The sequence below is a fragment of the Solanum dulcamara genome, chromosome 11 (assembly GCF_947179165.1).
Source record: "Solanum dulcamara chromosome 11, daSolDulc1.2, whole genome shotgun sequence".
In the NCBI taxonomy this organism is placed as follows: domain Eukaryota; kingdom Viridiplantae; phylum Streptophyta; class Magnoliopsida; order Solanales; family Solanaceae; genus Solanum; species Solanum dulcamara.
In genome coordinates, this window is record NC_077247.1 from 57,795,027 (window position 1) to 57,811,174 (window position 16,148).

Below are 16,148 nucleotides of genomic sequence, written 5' to 3' on the forward strand. Positions count from 1 at the left end.
CATTATCTATTCGTTGATTTCTGCACACTTGTTTTAGAGATCTTGCTACGGATTCAGCTCTTTGAAACAGTATATCTATGAACCACGTTGACTAATATGTTTCATGATACTTTGTCAATCATTAAAATTGTATAGAACCCAACGAACAACCAAATACACAGATATTTTGGCTTTCTCCTAAAGAAACCTCGGGAAAGTCATGGTCATTGTTTATTATTCTACCACTGCTAAAAATAAACGAGCTCTCTATGTATATACAATTATAGTCCAGTATCCAGCTTCATAAATTTGTTTCATATACTTTCCTAATAACAAGTCTTCAACTTTTAAAATTTAACTGCTATTTTTTTTATAAAAATAATAATTATATTCCCCCCTCACCCACCACCCACCCCGGACTTATTATTGTTAATTCAATTCCAATGTTTAGGTTAGTAGTTGAGGTGCATACAATACATAGGGTGTTTTTGGTATGAAGGAAAATATACAAGACTGTTTATACCTTCTTTCTTTTTTAATGATCACAATATGTCATAACTGGTGACAATATAAATTAGGATCTAGGGTAAATTGATGGTCAACCTCCAATAGCACAAATTTATATGATAGATATATAGGAGGTTCCATATGACAGATATTATTTTTTTTTTCTATTAGTAAGTCATTTTCATAGATCCTAACTAATATTTAAATTTTATTATTAATCCTTGTACTTAAAAATTTCATTTAAACACACTTCAAGTTGCTTTTGTTATTGTTAATCTTTAGTAAAATATTTATTTATATGAAACAAATTTCGAACAGAATGGTCACGTTAACTAGTCATCAAAAGTCGAAACGTTGTTACCAGCACTTTTTTTGGCCCTTTGGGCCCAATACTAAAAGTCCAAGAAAATTGGGGCTCTGATCTGTTGTCCCTCATCTTTTTCCTATTGCCAAACCATATTTATTGTCTAATATTTAATTGTTTTAGTAGTGTTGTTGCCTTATTAGTCAGTACCGGAAACGTTTTTAATTTTTAATTCATATAATTTTTTATGTATTACGAAAAATAATTCAACTCACCATCGAATGAAAATGTTCCTATCCAGGAGGCGATGAATACCTAATTAACTTTATGAAGAAGACCTAAGTCAATTGAAACCTCTAATGTTCCTAACAATATATAACGTTCCTTCCCCACTTCCTCGGATTAATTAATCTTTGCATATATATATAAAAGAGAATCCTCAACCCGATGATGTGGCACTCTCTCAAGTCAGGATTCATATTTATATTTTTTCTCCATAATTTTTTTGATTTAAGTCATATGTTTAAATATTCAAAAGCCACCTCATTTACGAAAAGAGGTGACTGTATGTTTCTTTAAGAGGGGGAAAATGACAGTAGAAACCCGGTTATTATTTTTTATCATTTTTTTTGCCTTTTAATATATTTTGATTAATCATGTTAATTAAAAAGATTAGGTGCATAAGTTAGCACTGAAAAAATTAATTCTAAATGTTGATACGTTTGAGCAATAGTAATATCTTCTATCAGGCATAATCATCGGAATATTAACATGTTGTCGATTAATTCTAATTCGCATGGTATATATTCATTAAGAAAGTTGTAAAGTGCGATCTTTATGAAAGCGACATACCTCATCTCATAAGTAGCGACATGCGAGGTGTGAAATGTGATCCTTACAAAAGTGAAATTGCTTGTAGTAGAAGTAGCAACCTGCACATATGATGTAGCGATTGCCCCACTATTTTCTACATGAATATACAATATAACTGAATTCTAAAAAAAAAGCAAAGTATCAACGATTAAACGACTTATGCTATAATATCTTTTTCCCTCTTTTCTTTACTCGAATCTCCACATTTTATAAATAAACAAATAAATAAATAAAAAAGGTTTAAATAAGTCAATCACTTGACCTGAATTAATTTCATATTAGGCCTTCTTTGGCATTTGTCTATCGTTAATTGAGACATGGAAAATGACCAAAACCTTATTAGTTACTTGAATTCAATAGAAAATAAAAGGCAAACAATTTAATAATGAAAGCTAAACTATGAACAAACTCTTTTCGACATTTTGTTTAGTTTAGTGTAGGGAATTATGCATACATGAAGACATAGGCCACTAAAAACACAAAAAGTTAGACAGACAATAGAGTTAAGGTACACTTATGACAGCTAAATATGACTATTTGAAGAAATACTTGCCAAACGAAAATGTTATAGTCTGTTTGATCAAGCTTCTAAACGATAGAATTATATATTTATTTAAAAGTTGAAGTGTTTGATTAAACTTTTTAAGAAATAAATAGTGGGTTTGAATAGTAGCAAACGTCATTTTTTAGAGGCTAATAATAATAATGAAATTCAGAAACATTTTTAAAATATTGGTCAAACACAAATTGATGATCTAATATTATTAAAATATCTTTTATATTGATAGGCTAAAACACAAATTACTACTCTCCAATATTTTATTCGAATAAACACTTTTGAAAAAAAAAACATTTTTCAAACTAAATAAGCTTTTTAGAAATTGGCCATATAGGCTGTAGCTTATTGCCATAGGAATATAGTTTTATTTTTTTAAAAAAAAATTCCACATGATATACAATATTTATTTTTCTAATCTATATTTTCATATATATATTTTTTGCTTATACATTATATTTAGAAAAAAATTTCATGCCTAAGATTATATATTTGCGTCCAATATGGTATTATAGAAATTTATGCCATTTATTCCAATTATATTTACAAACAAAAAAAGAGTTTAACCGCGCCTAGTGTGTAGTCTTGTCTTATTGATCTTACGTACACCCAAAAACAATATCATTTCGATTTTCTTTGTTTTAGTTAAACCTGAGAAGTGATAAGTTCCTAACCTTTCAACAACTTCACATGGCAATTGGGGAAAATGGCGTCACTTGGCCTTAATTAGTATTGTACTATTCAGCTATGAACATAACTAACTTTGTAAGAAAAGTAAGTATTTTTGCAACATTTCACGGACCAGAAGACAAACTGAGGCCAGCTTCTTCAGACAACAAGACAAATTTCATTTAATGCTCCATTCCCCCCCCCCCCCCCTCCTAACCGTCATATTTTATCCCAGAAAAACAATAGGAAGATAGATCGAGGCCCATCATATAATCGAATTACTACCAGTAGTGATAACAATTATTTAATTATCGCACTAATTTCTTCCCCTGGTCAAAAGAGGAAAACCTGCAAACACTAATTAACAACTGATGAGGCTGAGGTTCATTAATTGTATCTCCAGAATTAAATAGGGGAGAGACACGTCATCATAGGGGGCACATGATGATCACGAGCCTATGGCGGTGAATCGACATGTGATTGAATCAACGGTCGTTTCAGATTCGGTTGGTTACCGTTGCACCATTTACTCCTCATAAAAGATTTACCAACTTTATTCATCCTAAACTTAGCTACTATTTTGCTTATAAAATTTTAAATATTTTTTGTAAGTCATTTTTGAGAAAAATTTTATCATGTGTTTAATCATAGATTTAAGAAATAGGATTTTATTCATAAGTTTTAAAAAATATTTAAAGTATTTATTAGTTTGTATTCTAATTTTATAATGATGTTACGTTAAAAAGAATCTTATAACATATTTATTAACAATCAACAACAATATTAGCAAGAGTAATACATTAAGCACATATTCAAATATGTTAAGAAAATGATTCATGATGAATTATAACCCAAACAAGACAAAAAGAGAACTAACTTTTTTTTTTCTCTTTCAGTAAACATATTAACTGAGTTGGTTGACAGATAGATATTAGTTTGGATTAATATATGATAGTGTTTTTATAAAATATAAAAATTTGGAATAATTTTTAAATTGTTAAAAAAAATTAAATACTAGAATTTGGCCCAAGTACTAATTTTTTTTCTAATATTTGGTAACTTTAATTATTTGCCAAAAATATTTCTTAAATAATAACAAGTAAATTCAATATTGCTATATATTATATAATTAAAAAATATTTACTTATGTAATATAATTAATGATATCTCAATTGGTGCCTTGGAAATAAGACAGGACACATATATCCTAACAGTTGGCAAAGCTAAGAATTTTGACAAATGTCGTAATACTTACGATTTGAATTTACATTTCTCTTCTGATAAGGGTAATTAAAAATTAAATACTACAACAATTATATAATTCATGCTATATAAATATCTTAAATACTTTCAAAAATTAAAGTTAGTGGGTTCAAATTACCTTTTACTTAAAATTTCTATTTAACAGTAGAGGTAAACTTTGTGTGAATATAATAATTTGAGTCAATTATTGTAAATAGGGATCCACATTTACGGTCAACCAGGTCTATATATCTGCATGTGAAAATACCCCCCTCCAACTGCTCCTACCCCACTTGGCTCTTCATTTATTTCCTTAGATTTTTTCTTCATCGTTTAATTATATCCTTTGAAAGGATTCCTTTGTTTGGCTAGAAGACCAGTCAATTTGAAATTTAGTCAAGTACAAAATAGTTATTACCTGCCCTCACATTATTATATATGACTCCCAAAGCTATTGTAATTAATTTTCATCGTTTAGAGGATTTTTTCTAAGTTATAATCTAACTTCTCCTTTTTTTCTTTTATGACATGATATAAGAAATGATTATGAGGAGCCTTTTGGCATAGGCTTCCTCTCGAAGCAAATAAATGATCAGTACTTTAATTTTTTGTCGTGACAAAATGACAGCAGAGATAATTCTTCCTGAAAACAAAGAGTGCCCATTTTCCCTAGGAATGAATGATGATGACACTTGTAAAACAAAAGCTTATCGAGACATTTAGAAAAAAAAAAAAAAGGGGGTTGTATTAACTTGTATGATGATTACATTTGACAAGGAGGTGTTGTTCGAGTGGCGAGTCAAAATTTTCGCAAAACATATTTAAAATTTGTAATAAATAAATAAAATAGTTAAATGAGGTTCGATATCTATAATATATATACACAAAAATAATTTTAATTATGTATAAATAGTATAATTTTTTTCTCGAAAGGAATTCTGATAAAACCCTTGACTTCACGGCCTGATTGTCCGTATAATAAATACCCTGCGCTTTTAATCATGAGATTGTGAATTTGAGTCAGAAGCAAGAAAGTAAAACTTTTAACGAGGCGTAAAAAAATAAATATATGATGATTACATCTTGAATGACCTTGAAATAAAACAACAGTAATTTCAAGGGAGAAAACGTAGAGATAAGCCTACTATTAGCAAATGTTTAATGCGCTCCCTAAAAGAATGCCGTTATATGGTGTGATTGATAATAAAGTACCAAATGCAATAATATAGTATGTCTAATATTGGATGCTTCAAAGTGGAAAGTGGCCCCTACTAGCTAAGTACTACAATCTTCATGCTTTGGTGAGGATTAGCCGTTCCTTGAATTTTGTTCAGCTTAGCATTGAGTACCTCTTACTTTCCTTTATCAAAGCTTAGCTACAAATGTTGGAGGAGAAAAAAAAAGGAAACACTTAGCTATACATTTTAAGATGTCATGTTTAAACTTTTCAAAAAGCCATGTCCCTCTCACCCTTCATCCTTCCTGATCATCCTTTTTCTAGTTTCTATTGGTACTATGTTTTATTCCGTCCAATCTAGACTATCACCTTGCGTTGCACAATACAATTTAGATCACATTTTAAAAGTTTATTCTTAAATATTTGTTTCAATATGAAAATTTAATTTTCAAATATTTCCAAATTTCCATAAACTGGCTCGTTTGGGGGTGGGAGGGTTGGGGGTTAGGGCGTCCACTCACAAATCTTTAAATTTTTTCCTAGTAAAATGCATATCCAACCGCAACTTCAAATTTCAAAAATTCAAATCACTACTAAAAAATGAAGAAATGACGGACAAAATTTCATAGGTAAAGATAAAAAATACTATGCTACTTCTATTTAGCTATGGACTATAAGAAAATTCAATTAGTTAGAAGCATTTTATTGACGGATTAGCTACGAATTGCCAACAAAATTCGTAGCTAGCTAATTCTCATATTTAATTTTTTTAAGTGAATTTTTAAATCTCAACTTCAAAATATATGACCAAACGAGAGGTTACTCTCATTTGACAGATTTCAAAAAGAATTGCGCCAACTAAAGCTTCGAGAGTAAGACTTGACCTCATTTCACATTTTACCACCATATAAAAATAGATTTCGCTCCAAAAACCTTCTTCAACCAGTGAGACGGACCCCCATAGAGGAGACCGTTCAAGAGCAATTTATTTGAAAATATTTGATTTTGTAGAAAAATAATTAACATTTATTGTTGTTGTTTTTTCAAATTCATCTTTACTGCTACAAATAAAGGAGTGTTCATTAAGTAAAATGTTTAAAAAGAGAAATAAAAGTTTTAAGGGATAATTGTACTTTGATTCTCAATTATTGATGAATTTTTTTTTTTGGTTAAGGTTATTGATGAATTTTGATGTAGAAGCTATGTGATTCTTATACTATTTTGAATTAATATACTTTTTAATAAGGAGTAAATAAACAAATTTAATATACTACATTGACAATTGAATGGTTTAGTACTTAATAATTCGTTATAGTTGTGATAATTCATAGTTTCAGGGATAAAATTGCACAAATAAATTAACTGAAGACTAAACGTGCCAGATCAAAAATCACGAAAGGATCAAAATCAAAATTAGTCAACATTTAAAAAGGACTAAAACTGTTGATTTCCCAAAAGATAATTTAGACAAATCCTCTTGTAATATGTTCTTACCAAAATCAGAATTTGTCATATTAAGTAGCTTTATTAAGGTAGTACATAGCTAGTTCATATTAAGTTTTAAAAAAAATCATAGTTTAAAATAAGTGTATTAGTTGAAGTTCAATTGATTCGTTGTTCGAAATAACTTTTAATTTGTGTCCTACAATATTTTTCTTAAGAAATGTGTCTACCCAACAATTAACTTAATACCGAGTATTTGTTTTTACCTTGCTAAGTATAGCAAAAACTCAACAAATGAAGGAAATTAATATGTTTTGTAGCCTCTAATTGGAATGTCTTATAAAAGATATTTTTGCATAGAAACGAGATTATACCAATTTACTGTTATCACTACCAAATTATTGTCTCTATGTATCATATATATGATCGTAACAGCTGACAAAGACAATTATTTTGTCTAGTACCAGTACTATATAATTATTCTTCTTTTGTTTTTTGTTAAATATCTTGACATTACAAGGCAAACGTACCAAGGTAAACAGCCAACGGGTAGACGGTGCCCAACTTCAATAAGATAGAAACACAAAAAAATGAAATCGTGTTACACTGAAACTGTAATAAAATACATTACCTTCACAAATTTACCATTTTGAATTTGAAGAAATACTAACAAAATCGTACAAAATGTACAACGTGAAATAAGTCCCTACCAGTAGGCACCATTAGTGTTTCCCCCACCACAACCACATATATAAACTATCCATTCTAGCCTACGGTTAGTCCTATTATATCAATCTTACAAGCCAACTCATGTGCAGCTCCTTTTTTAACTGAATTTGCTTGTCTTCTACATTTCTTTCTTGAAATACTCTTTACATTATTGTCTTTAAATTTTTAAAGTTTGAAAATTCAAATTCTTTTTACATAGTTTCAAAATCAATTTTTGCAAAGTTCTTTTTGACATGGTCTCTGCTTATTGCTAAACCACTCCCAACTGCACAAAGGAAGGGGAAAAAAGAGCAACCACTAAATCTTCATAACTTCAATCTCGATTCTAAATCAGTTACTCAAATTTATTTAACAAATTATAGTTTTTTGCCGATCATCAAAACATCAAACAGTCAACACTGATTTTGTTGAGCAACTACGAAGGGTTAACCATCCGTAAATGCCAATCAAGAACATTTATATAGGAAATTAAGCAAATTCGGAAGGGAATTAAATTTGGACCTTGTTTTGGTAATAAAATGTGAAATATTATCATACCAATGCAAATTTGAACTTGCTGGAGTCAAAAATGTCAGTTCTACTCTATATATGTGTCAATGAGTCACTAACTTTGTTCTAGGTTCACTTCCAATATTATTGAGCAACTCTAAGGGGACGGAGAAAGAAATGAATAGATTTTAGTGGTGACAATAATATTTAAATAGTTGTTGGAAGATAAAAAAAATAGCATAAAGATGTCACATCATATCCAATCTACCTTATAAATTGATAGACTTTTAAAATTTAAGAGAAGTCATTTTATTTTATGACGCATATCAAAAAAAGTTTGTCAAACAACATGCAATAGAGCAAAAACTATTAATTCAATATCCAATCTCTTGGGAAAGATGGTGGGGGGACATAATTCCTATAATCCCATTTAATTAAAAGACAAGTTGACTAATTAGTCCGTGAAAGTCAAGCAAGCAAGATCTCATCACTTTGACTTGTATAATGAGTTAAGTGAAAAAAAGACAAAGTGTAGACAAGATTAAATTTAATTTTAGTACAAGTATTTGCTGATTCGAAGAGTGGGAACAAAGAGAGACCTTCCAACACTACAACTAGGAATGAAGAAAGCAAACAAAACAAAATCAATAGAAAAAAGGGAAAGAAAGGGGGAAATAGGGGGAGAGAGAAAGCCGGAATAATTGAAGGTTTCAAAAGCAAAGTAGCACCTTGTTGTTGTGTCTCTCAAAAGCCAAACTAGGAGATTTTTTTCAAGTGTCAGCCTTCCTCCGCCCCTATTATATTCAATTCAATTCATACAAACCCTTCCCAAATTCCAAAGTAGGAAAATATAAAGTAGCATTGTACACATTGCTATCTATCCCTTTCCCAGGTCTCTAAACTCAAAAGACACTGCCTATCCTCAAAAGAATACTCATTCCCTTTCTCTTGCTATTTCCTTCCTCCCTATCGATAAATTCCACATCTTAGCCCTCGTATTAATTTTTATAGCGACAGTACTTGAATTAATTCTCATCGAACAATTGCACCATCATTACACCAACTCGACACTTGTATAGTTACAAAAACAAATGAGGGATGTTTGACATCTACTTATTTGAAATTCCAAATTTATGTATAGGCTTTTGCGCATCCCCAAAAACTGAAATAAAAGCAGAAATTTCTTTACTGAATTTCCTGCCAAAACCAAACAGATATACATATTTCTCTTCACAATTGGCCAAACAGCACGAGCATACTCATTTATTACACTGACAATTATAGAAACGACGCCGTGGGCTGGCTATCGCTTACCTCGAAAGCAATGACACTGTCCCACGCCCCACCCCCTACTGCTGAAAACTCGAACCCCTATCACATGCCGTTCATTTTATTCTTATGTTCTTACTCTCAAATTATTTCATATTTCCTGATTTACTTTTAATGGACTAGTTATTATAAATAGTATAAAATAAACATCGAATAATAACAAGTAAAATACATATTCTCCCTATCGACCTAAATCTAAGCGATGGAGACCTCATTATCTTTGTATGTTTTCGCTGAATTTCTAAAAAAATTACACATATTAAAAAAAGTATTTAAATATAAAATTTAAACTATATTTTCCTCAATTATTCTTTTGTTTAATATCCTCGTAAAGATGATTAAATGTGAAATCATAATAAAAATAATCGTTTATTATAGTATAATTTTATAAGTAGTATAATTTAACTTCTAGAAATTACAAAATTTCATTCAGAAAAAGGATAAACATGAAAAAAAAATTAAAAAAATTATCTTAAACTTTAAATAAATAAATTATTTTAAATAATAAAAATATTTCTAGAAATTCAGTTAAATATAAAATAAAGAGGGTATTATTTTAAAGATGGTAAATGTACACAATCTTATTAAAGACTGTTTTGAGATAAGAACAATTACACGATAAATAATTTGAGACAAAAGAGTGTTAAGTTTCCGTGAGGGACCCTTAAGCAACGTCTCTTTTTCCTCCGAAAGGCACACACGTGCATTCCCCCTATTCGAAACCTGTGCCACCTTAATCCTTACCACTATACATTATTAATAAGGGTACAACATTATTATAAGTTTTTACCAGAACACTTGCAGCTGTCTAACATTGAACATTTTTACCAACAAGTCTTTATATTTCAATACGGAAAAACAGAGAACTTAATACACTTTCTCCTATTTTTTCCACCTTTCAATTTCTTTGTACTTTTTAATAATACATCAACGCGTATTTCTTTTTTTTTTCTTTTTTGCCTCTGAATATCAATTGTACCCAAAAAAGAGGCATTGTACCAAACCCGAGGTTTCGAAAATCTAAAAAAAAACATGAAAAAAGGAATCTCGATGTTTGCCGGTAGCCTGTAAACCGATTCTATGATGATGACCGTGAACGGGTTACCGACTCAGCCAATTTCCCGATTCTCTCCGCCAACTCCGGTGACAGCTTCTTAGCCGGTTTCTTTTCCTTTTCCGGTCGATAATCAAACCCAAGTGCGTAAGAAACTTCTTCGGAGCTCCACCCGGCTTTACGGAGCGAATCCGAAAACCGATCCGATTTCACAAGGAGAGCATCCAAAACCGCTTGATTATCCAACAATATCATTTCACCTTCGAAGAATCCAGATGCTGATACTTGTACAATCTCCTTCACATCCGATTCAGCCCACCCGCCTTCTTTCAAAACCGACCCGATATTATCTACGTACTCGTCGACCCAATTAGGCATTTTGGACTTGGGCATTTCGAAGTACCTTTCCGGTGAGGTTGAACATGACGAGGACGAATTTGAGTTCCTCCGCCTTCGATCTACGGCAGCATCGCTCCAGAACTCCACCCAACGCGGCGTCCGACCACCGGAGAACGTATCGAGGCTCCTCCTTGAGAAGGTGGATGATGAACCAGCTGATTTTTCGCTCAAAGAACGTTGCTTTGAGAGAATCTGAGGATCTGAACTTTGGAACAAAGATGATTCACGATCAAAGAAGTCGGATAGATCAAATCCGCAACAGAAAATTCGATTCTCGTCCACGTAGAAAATTGGGTTACCAGCTAAACAAGGATTACAAGGAATGTAACAATGGTTGAAAATTGGTATCAGAAGTGGAGCTCTTTTGAGTGCATTTCTTGCTATTTTAATTGCCCTTTCTGGGTCACATGGCCTAGGACCCCATGACTTAGACCACAGAGCATTACGAGCTATATGAAATGAAATTGCAGCGATGGGTAAGTCAATAGAAGCGCGAAGCTGAAACCGGGCCGGACCAGTAGAGCGCCAGTCAGGAAAACCGGGTCCGATGGGTAAACCAGCGGAGAGAACGGCTTTTAAGTCAGGTGGAAAAGCAAACCCAAACTCAGCTTCAGCTCTAGCGAACTCCACATCGGACAACCCGGCTTGGACCTTGATACTAGAGCTCTTGAGGTGAGATATAACTTTATCAGCTAGAGAGGAGAACGAAAGGAGACTATTCCGAGGAGGCACCGGAGTTGAAGGAGAAGAAGCGGCGGCTCTTGCAGAGAGACGGCGGAGTCCGGCTAAGTGAGCCGGATTCAGCCCAGTCATCCTCCGGTCTACATCGACCATTGTGAATTCAAGTACCCGATCGGAAAAGAGAGCAAGAATAACCGATCACAACGATAAACGGTATTCGTTTAGCAGAAACGGCGAAATGGAGCAAAAGCGACTGTGTGGGAACGGTAGAGAAGTGAAATTGGGGAAAAGGAGAAGTTGAGATTTTTGGATCTAAAAGAAAGTTAAGGATATTTATAGCAAGTTTCTCGAGTGGTGTCCCACTTTAAAGATTTTGGAAATAGACCTCTTTTTCTCCCTATATACTGTATTATGGAAATGACAGCATAATTTTAATTACTCCTTCAATTTAATTGATACTAGTTAGACTTTACATTCTATAAATTTGGGGGTACAGTAGCAATTAAAGAAAGTACTCATAAGTTAAAAATAGTAGTCCTCTTAAATTTTTATTTTTCTTGATCCTTTCTAACTTCTAAATTAAACATTGTCCAATTGTTTAAGAAAAACTTTAATACCTTTCCTCAAATTGTTGATTTAGGTATGATTATTCAAATGCTTAAATATTATGGTATGTGAATAAAAGATATATGCAAATAAAGTTATTTTTATATTTGGAATAAAAGCAAATCTCAAAATATCCTCTTTGTAAATATATTTATCAAAGGTATATATAAAAAGGACAATTCGGTGCATTAAAACTTTCGCTATGCGCAGAATTCGGGAAAGAACCCGACTACAAGGATACATATAAATGGGAAGAAAATGAAAGCATGTCTGAATTCAATTCCAAACAGAGACTTTTTTTAAAAAAAAAATTGTTATATTCTTAAGTTTTGGTGTGCAATTACCTATTATCTATACCAAAAGAATCTGAAATGGTGAACATTTGGAAAATGATTTACTTTTATTAAAAGAAAAAGAAAGAGTAGAAGGAAAATAAGTTTTTGGAACAGCCTAAAATATGGCTAAATAATTAATTTGGCACATATGAAAAAATGATTTACTGTACACAGATCATTGGGTTCCTCTTTTTATTTTTCTTAAATTATTTTATATTTTTGCTTTGCTAGATTATATTTTACAGTACAAATATGTAGATGAAATATTATATATTAACTCTATTAAAACCTAAACAATTTAATTAGAAAATTGGAGTATTTAAGTCCACACTATGTAACAAACAGGTAGCTAGTGGGAGAAGTAAAACGTAGCATTGAGGTCAATAAATAAGAAACGTAACATAGCCGCTTTTAAGAGGAACGGCATGTTGTCTTGTTGAAGAGGACCTATTTTGCAGTCCACTTGGAATTTTATTTTCTTAAAAAAATATTTAAAAGAATTAATTTTCTTTTTTATTTTAAAACCTTTTTGTTTTTATCCTCTGCAATTAAGATTCACCGCAGAGTATATTGACTTTATTTGTTAAACAAAAGAACATTTACATACTTCATAGTTGAAATGGGGCGGGGAGTACTTATATTTGTTGGGAGGCGGATGAATATATATGTTGAAATTTGTAATTTTTATTAAGTTGAATAAAGAGGAAGTTACATTAGAAAAGCCAAACTATTCAGTTATGTAATTACCCTTTTGATAAGACTTTAAAAAATATCAAGAAAAATTAATTTTAAAATATGGTCATAGTTTACGTGCGTTTCTCACACTTTCAATAGATTACTCAAAAACGAAGATAGTTTAAATATATTTTTGTTACTCATTTTAAATTTGAATTGTCCAAAAATCATGTTATTTTAATTTCCCAGTGAAAAATAAGTTAATGTAACAATTCGTTCCTTTTTCAACATTCTATTATTGAAGTTATCTCTATTTACAGTTTGGACAAATGGGATTCTAAATTGGGACAAATGAATAAAAAACAAAACTACTATTGATTAAGGAAATGTATCACAAACTTACAATTTCACTAAGTATTTCTAAGTATACATAAATGAATTATATCTATTCTTGACGCGATAGATTCTAAGTAGTGGATTTTCCTCTCTATAGAAACTTCGTATTATCTGTAAGGGGTAAAGTTAAAAAAAGGAATTCACTTACTTTAAATCCCTCAAGATGAATAAAGAAAATAAAATAGTTGACTAAATGTAATATTAAAGGCATAAAGCCTAACCTTTTTTTCTTTTTTCCTTCCAAATCTGCTTCCTATCCAAGATAAAGTGAACAGAAGAAGTGTGTAACGGACAAAACCAATGAAAGAAAAAATGTCAAATTGATTATATGCAAATGTATTTCAAATTACTTGAGACCCACTTGCAGTGTGAAGTGTTTGTTCTATAAAATTTGGATATATATATATCTTAGTTTGCAACGCGGAATATAGGTAGATATTTTAACAAATGGACATCTAATTTAACTAAATCACAATTATTAGTATTTGAATTGAGGTAGGCCGAAAGTATAACACGTTATAGAGTCAAATTCATTTCACTTATAAATTTACTTAATATTGGATTCTCGTGTTATTTTGTTTACGCTCAAGATACAAAAGCTGTTTTTTGAGATCACTTAGGCTAAAAAACTATTTCTTAATATGACACTAGAATCCATTAAGAAAATAACACCTATTGGCCTTGAAAATTGATGATCTTGAATTTTACTACACTTCTCTTTGAAAAAATATTCAAGATCAAAAGTCAAAATTATAGGTTTAATGTTTTGCACTTGAACCAATGGAATCAAAAATTTAAAATCACCTACTCATCAGCTCAAAAAAATTCATATATATTATCCGAATCAAATTCATTTGAATATTTGATTTACTCGTTATTGAATTCTTATACTATATCGTTTATATTTCAAATATCTTTTTTTTTTAAATTGAAGTCTTTTTTTAAAAAAAAAAAAAAAGATTTTTGTATTTCATAAAAAAGGGAGGGGTCCACCCATTATTTACAGTTCACTACTATTTTTGTTTCTATTACATGCTATATTTCAAATATCTAGCATGTGCGAGAGAGTGCAAAAATTTCATACACTAAAGATTTTTTTGACTGAACTACTAAAATTCACTATAAAGAGAAATATTTTGATTGGTGGGGTATATAGGTATACCGGTGGGTATAATTTGTAGAGTCGCTTTTGGAAAAAAATCACATGAAGTAAAGTGATTATTTGGTGGCACGAGACTACCATGAAGTATTAGCCATTCTCTAATCACCTAACCACCGCCCTTTATAATAACTTCATTTACTTTCAAAATATATAACAATTTTATTTCTACAAGTAATTCGATCAAAGGTTTTGTCTGACAGAAATTCACGTGTTCAATTCTTTAATAATCTTCGAGTAGTACTTCAAACATTTATTTACCAGCAAACTAGATCTATTAATAAGATGATTAGTACTTACATTTATTAATTTAAAATAAAAACTAGCACTAACGGTTACTTTTCAAACCAATTGACAACATCTCCTGGTAGGCGGAAAAAAAAGGACGTAAATCAGGCCGGAAAGTGAATTTACCCATCTACAACAGTAATATTTTAGTAGTACTAATTTATACCGAATGGAACCTTTTAGTTATTAAAAAGAAAAATAGGTGAGTTTGTTTAATTATATTTACTCGATTCATTAACTTACTTAAGAATTTAACTGTACATAAAGACTGCTAACCACCATTTCAAAATGATGGAACGACAAATGGTTTGTTTTGCCTGCGCACTACATGCAAGTAGGGGCGGATCTAGGAGGGACGAGGGAGCGAGGATGTTTACCCAACTCTTCGATTATAAAATTACATTATATATATAAAAAAAATTATTTTTATTTTTAGTATCTCCTAAAAACAAAATTATAGAAGTTGGCTAAATGATTTAGGAGATTCAAAATTTACCTCGCCAGTTGCAATGCATTCAAATCGGAATTAAGTTGCTTTTGCCATGTATTGTATAGTTGAAAGATAAATATATACTGGCTGTCGTCGTTGCAAATAGAAGCTGGAGTATTTTGTTTTCCCATACTATGCAGTGATCGAGATAATGAAGCAATTGCATGTGGAGGTGAGACATAACATTTACTAACTGTTTCACTAAGAAATCTTTAATTTAAATATATATATAATTGGCCATTCATACCTAATAGTAAAAAAATCGGCTTGATTTAGTTATACACTATCTGGCCCAATTGATTTGGTCAGTAAGCAGGTAAATATAAGTCAACGTTTATAGGTTGCGCTAGGTAATATTGACAAAAGGTAGTTGTAAAAAATTTGGAGGTCCTATTGGTTTGAACTTTAGATTTCAGAAATATTAGCTAAATTATATTATTTTGTGCTACATTTGAATTTTTAGCTAATAAAAAGAGTTCAACATCTATTATATATAAATAAAAAGTAATTACACATATATAAAAATTATAATTTTCTAGCGAAGGAGCTGATTCGGATAAACTCCCTCGACCTTAGATGGCTCAAAAGTCATAGTCAAAATCTATAACACAAAGGGGACAAAAAACACACTTTTATTTGGAAGAAGAGGATGAACCCTCAGGGTGGATGAATAACAAGTACTATAATTTATAGGTCCGATAGAATTCAACACAGCTTTAATATGTGCATATAACGTATTTGTATTGAGGAGTCCACGTATAAATAATC

The 16,148-nt window shown here is 30.9% G+C and overlaps 1 protein-coding gene across 1 annotated transcript; it reads right to left on the reverse strand.

The window, feature by feature from the left end:
- Nucleotides 1–10,182: 10,182 nt before the first annotated feature.
- Nucleotides 10,183–11,722, reverse strand: LOC129874484 (uncharacterized). Its single transcript, XM_055949773.1, has one exon. The coding sequence runs from the start codon at nucleotides 11,582–11,584 to the stop codon at nucleotides 10,376–10,378; it is 1,209 nt and encodes a 402-aa protein (XP_055805748.1). The 5' UTR covers nucleotides 11,585–11,722; the 3' UTR covers nucleotides 10,183–10,375.
- Nucleotides 11,723–16,148: the final 4,426 nt, after the last annotated feature.